This window comes from Cariama cristata, unplaced genomic scaffold (genome assembly GCF_000690535.1).
Source record: "Cariama cristata isolate BGI_N322 unplaced genomic scaffold, ASM69053v1 scaffold11863, whole genome shotgun sequence".
In the NCBI taxonomy this organism is placed as follows: Eukaryota; Metazoa; Chordata; class Aves; order Cariamiformes; family Cariamidae; genus Cariama; species Cariama cristata.
The window spans coordinates 1-4,368 of NW_009610165.1; the positions used below are offsets into that span (position 1 = coordinate 1).

Genomic DNA, 4,368 nt, shown 5'->3' on the forward strand with positions numbered 1-4,368 from the left:
GCCAGACCGCCCCTCCGGGGCCTGCTCTCACATATGGGATACCCTGCTCACACCCATATAGAGCCTGCCCTCACTTATGGGAAGCGCTGACAGACAGATCTCTAAGGGACTTGCTGCCACCTGCAAGAAACCCTGCTGACTCACTCCTGTAGGACCTCCAGTCACCTATGGAAAACCTGCTCGCACATATAGGAAATGCTGCTGTACTCACTTCTATATAACCAGCATGTCACAATGGGAAACCCACCCTATAAGGCCTGCTCTAATCTATGGAAAACCCTGCTGGACTCACCCCTATAGGACGAGCTCATCCCTGTAGGAATGTCTCTTAGACTCACCTTTAGGGCTTTCTGTCACCTACAGGATCCAAACTCACCTCAGCAACACCCTGGGGCTCCCCTTCTCCTCCCCCAGGCAGGGTCCCAGCACCCTGCAGTCCCCACCCAGCTTTGCTGTCCTGCCCCAGGGCTCAAGCTGAAAGCAAATCCCACCTGACTCACATGGATTCATGGTGCCAGGGAGGGCAGGGGTATCACTGGGTGCCCCCAGGTTGCATGGGGCCATGTCAGGGGCATGGACACCACCACTTCTGGTGCCAGTCAGGGCTGGCCTTACCCAGCCCCAAGGACAGAGGGTACCAGGAGACAGGACGAGGTCGTTCCACAGCTCCCTGAAGTTCCCTGACACTTCAGTTCCCTACAATCCAACCTAGAGGAAACAAGCCAAACTGGGGGACTAAGAAGAATAAACCTGGAGGATTTTCTTTTTTGTTTTGATCTATGAAAAAAATAAAGACACCTCCCTTGAAGTGAGACTGGAGCAGGCACAGCTGCTGCAGCACACTTTGATCCTAAAGGACAGCAGTCTGCAAAGCTATGCCTGTGTTTTGTGCCATAGTCATAGTCACTTGTAGCCTGCAAGTCTGTGCCAGACACCTGCTCCTCTTCCTTGTGCATGGTGTTTGTTGGACTTTAGCTCTACTTCATGTAAAAAATGGCAAATCTCCCATTTTAGCGCTTATATGCAATAAGAGAAGACTCAGGTTGTTCTCTCCTGGATCATAGGTAACTGGGCAGGTCCTTTCTTTTCACACTCAGACAGGAGAGAGGAAGATACACATAACCAGATGTTACCTCTTCTCCAGGCTCTGTGAGCATCGCCCCGTTTCCCAAAATAAGCCTCTGGAAGCTAGTCTAGTTACATCACTACAAAGTAGTTGCATAAGCCAATACTTCAACAAGCTGATGTCTCTTTTGCCATCATCCTTCTTTTCCATCCCCTCCCCCTGTCTTTTTCTGTTTTGTCATCTGAATCTTTGAGTCTCAGCTTCAGTCCAGCAAATGGTTTTCACACCTGTGTGTGGTTTCCAGGGCATGGCAGGAGAGCATCTCCCTGAAGGAACTGCAGCGCAGAGGCGTCTGTCTGCTAAAACTCCAAGCCGCCAACCAGAGAACTGGCCTCTACGGACGCCTGCTCGTGACATTTCAACCTAGAAAATATGACTCAGATGCCGAGCTGCCCTATAACAGTTTTGGGCCTGGTAAGTGATATTGCTGTCGGTGCAAAATAGGTAAAGTAAGAGATGAACAGTGTCTTCTTCTGAACAGCTTTTAATGGGATATTTGTAAAGACTGAGCAATTGATGCAAAAAAGGAAGGGAGAAAATGTTATGGCTACAGGATGAACCTAGAGAAAACCAGCCTCTTTTTCCCATCGGCTTGTTATGGACACATATGTTGCATCAGGAAATAGTGCTGGTGATTAAAGTGCTGGCTTTCCTCCTTCTGAATCAATAAAAACAAAGGTCTAGTCTCTTGTCATTAAAGATTTCATGGAATTCTTTGTACAAGCCAAAGTGTTGATGCTTGTGTTCTTGCGGTAGGTAAGGAGCTTTTGTCACTTACACTTTAATTGCAAAATGGAAAGTGGATTTTCTTTTTCCTTCTTGAGTTGCCATATTTCCTCCCTTCCCTGTACTGTTATTTTTGGCGAGGAAGAGGAAGAAGTGAAGTACGTACCGTTATTGGTTGACGCACCTGGATTTCTGTTGGAAATAAAGGTACAAGAGAAATGCAGACTCACCAGCACATCAGCCAGTGCCCTTTTCACTTGTGTCTCATCCTCTGCTATCACTTCCATGAAAACATGACCAGGAGTGTCAGAGCTGAGCTCTCGCCTCTGTTGCTGGTATCTGAGGAAGGCAAGGACACCATCTGCCATGCTGTAACGAGCTGTGCAGGCTTACCCCTCAGAAGAACTTGGGTTTGACTGTGAAGTAGTTCCAAGTGACTCTGCAGTACGTCCTCTATTTTTTCCCTGCAGAGACCCTTCTTTTCCTTAGGCAATGAGGGTATTGCCTTGCACTCTCCAAAATGGGTCCACGAGAGAGAAGCTGGCTGCACCAGATAATTTTCTGGTTTAGTTTGCTAGATCATTGAGCTTGCTAAGCAGGTGCATGGCAGGGAACCAGACTGCTTCTGACCCTGGTCGCATGACAGTACTATTTCAAAGTGTGTTGAAGTTCAGTTTCTTGATGCGTCCTTTGTCACCCAGGCCTCCAAGCTGTTGACCTTTGAAATTAAAATGACTCGTTTCAGACTGGGGTCTCAGCCCTTGAGAGCATCCACCAGCACTCTTCAAAGAGAAATAACATTGCCGTAGAAGTAAATTAGTCCTGGGACACAAGAATTTTAATGTAAGAACTGATGGACCTTACAGATGAAAGATTCCCGTAGTTTTTAAATCTGAAATTTAATCCTCAATGAGTGTGAACCCTGGCTAAGTTACAAACATCCTGCTCAAAATCCCCATTTCACCACTACACTATGTAATGCAACTCTTTTGTCATCTCATGGTGACTGTGAAAAGCTGTAGCAAGTGCTTAAAAGTCTCTGGTCTTTCTTAGTTCTACTGACTGGCATATAGCAGTCATCTGGGAGGCACATATTGTCATGCAGGCTTCTTAGCTGTTATTGAAAAATAAAATGGATGTAAAATTGAGAGTTCAGAGAAGTCAAGTTCTCCCAAGGTCTGTGTGAAAGCGTGTTGGCTTTTTTAGCAGCTCTGGCTATGGGGAGCACTGCTGGCCTCCACCCCAAGACCTGTGGCGTATGGAGGTCTGAAGGCAGCTGGTTAGTTGCTGTCTGGTGTCTCCTCACTGCTGACTGTCCTTTTGCTTCCTCTGGCTGTGCGCTCTGTCAGCTAAGAGAAGGATGTTCTCCTTTGTTATGGGCTTGGCACAAATTCTGACCTTGGCAGGAAACACAGTGCTAGAGCTGTGGTCGGTGTAGGTGGTCCTGCTGTCTGCATTGGCCCGTGCTTGGTTGCTGGTCTCCCCAAAAGAGCTTCTTTTCAAAAATGTTTGCCCTGCTTCATGCTCTCTCTACAAATTTGTCTTTGCAGGGGACATTGTGGGCCTTTACGATTCAGCTGGCCAGGGTGATCCACTCTCCACTGGCATTGTAACACGTGTCACCTCCAGAGCAGTGACTGTTGCCTTTGAGGAATCTCGAGATGGCATGCTGAGCTTGGACCAAGAAAGCTCTTACCGCCTGCTGAAATTAGCCAATGATGTCACCTACAACAGGCTGAAAAAGTAAGGGCCACAGCGTTGCAGTTCACCTACGGTCACTCTGCTCAGGAGTGCAAAAGCCAACTGAAAATTGCCAAGTTTATTCTGGAAAAGCTCTTCTGAGACAGATCTGTTTACTTCACTAGGCTTGGTTTCTCACCTTTCCTATCTTATCCTTGTTACTCCTATAGCAGCTCCACTTAGAGGAGGTATCCACCTTTTGGATGTGCCTTTCTTTTTCTGCTAACTACTGAGGGAACCCATACTGAGATAACTCAATTGGATATGTTGTGCTACAGCATCACAACAGCCTAAATTTACCTATCTGCTGGCTGGAATGGTCCTGCTCTTCCCTCTTCCTCTCCCACCCCTCATCCCATGCTCAGCTATGTATTTTGGTCTCGTGTTGTATCACCTCTGGTACTCAGTGGATTCTGTGTAGAGCCTTTTCCATCCTGGCAGGAGAAGTGAATAGCTCTTTGCTGAACTAATGTGCCGAAAAGGCTCAGCACAGGGTCTAACTGTATCAAATTGGGGTACTAGTAGAAAGCAGAAGCGTAAGGGATGTGTGTGTGAGAGGGTTGGGGGATGCAGCAATTAGATAGGATAAGTCTGTTGTGGAATAACATGTTTCACCTTTGGAAGAGTTGAATCTGTGCCCACAGTCTTCTGTCACTGGGCCCTCAGGTGTGCAGGAATCTCTGAAGGAATTCGTGCTCTGCATGTAATCTGGCTATTCTTTTTTTTTTTTTTTTTTCAGAGCTTTAAATGCACTAAAGCAGTACCACAGTGGTCCA

The 4,368-nt window shown here is 47.1% G+C and overlaps 1 protein-coding gene across 1 annotated transcript in view; it reads left to right on the forward strand.

The window, feature by feature from the left end:
• Positions 1–1,370: 1,370 nt before the first annotated feature.
• Positions 1,371–4,368, forward strand: part of LOC104159786 (DNA-binding protein SMUBP-2-like) — a gene marked incomplete at its 5' end in the record, with an annotated part of 35,410 nt that continues 32,412 nt past the window's right edge. Inside the window, 3 exons of the mRNA XM_009697782.1 lie at positions 1,371–1,540; positions 3,403–3,595; positions 4,332–4,368. The exon at positions 4,332–4,368 is cut by the window's right edge and continues 58 nt beyond it. Of these exons, the coding sequence (XP_009696084.1) occupies positions 1,371–1,540; positions 3,403–3,595; positions 4,332–4,368 (400 nt within the window). The remainder of the gene's footprint in view (positions 1,541–3,402; positions 3,596–4,331) is intronic.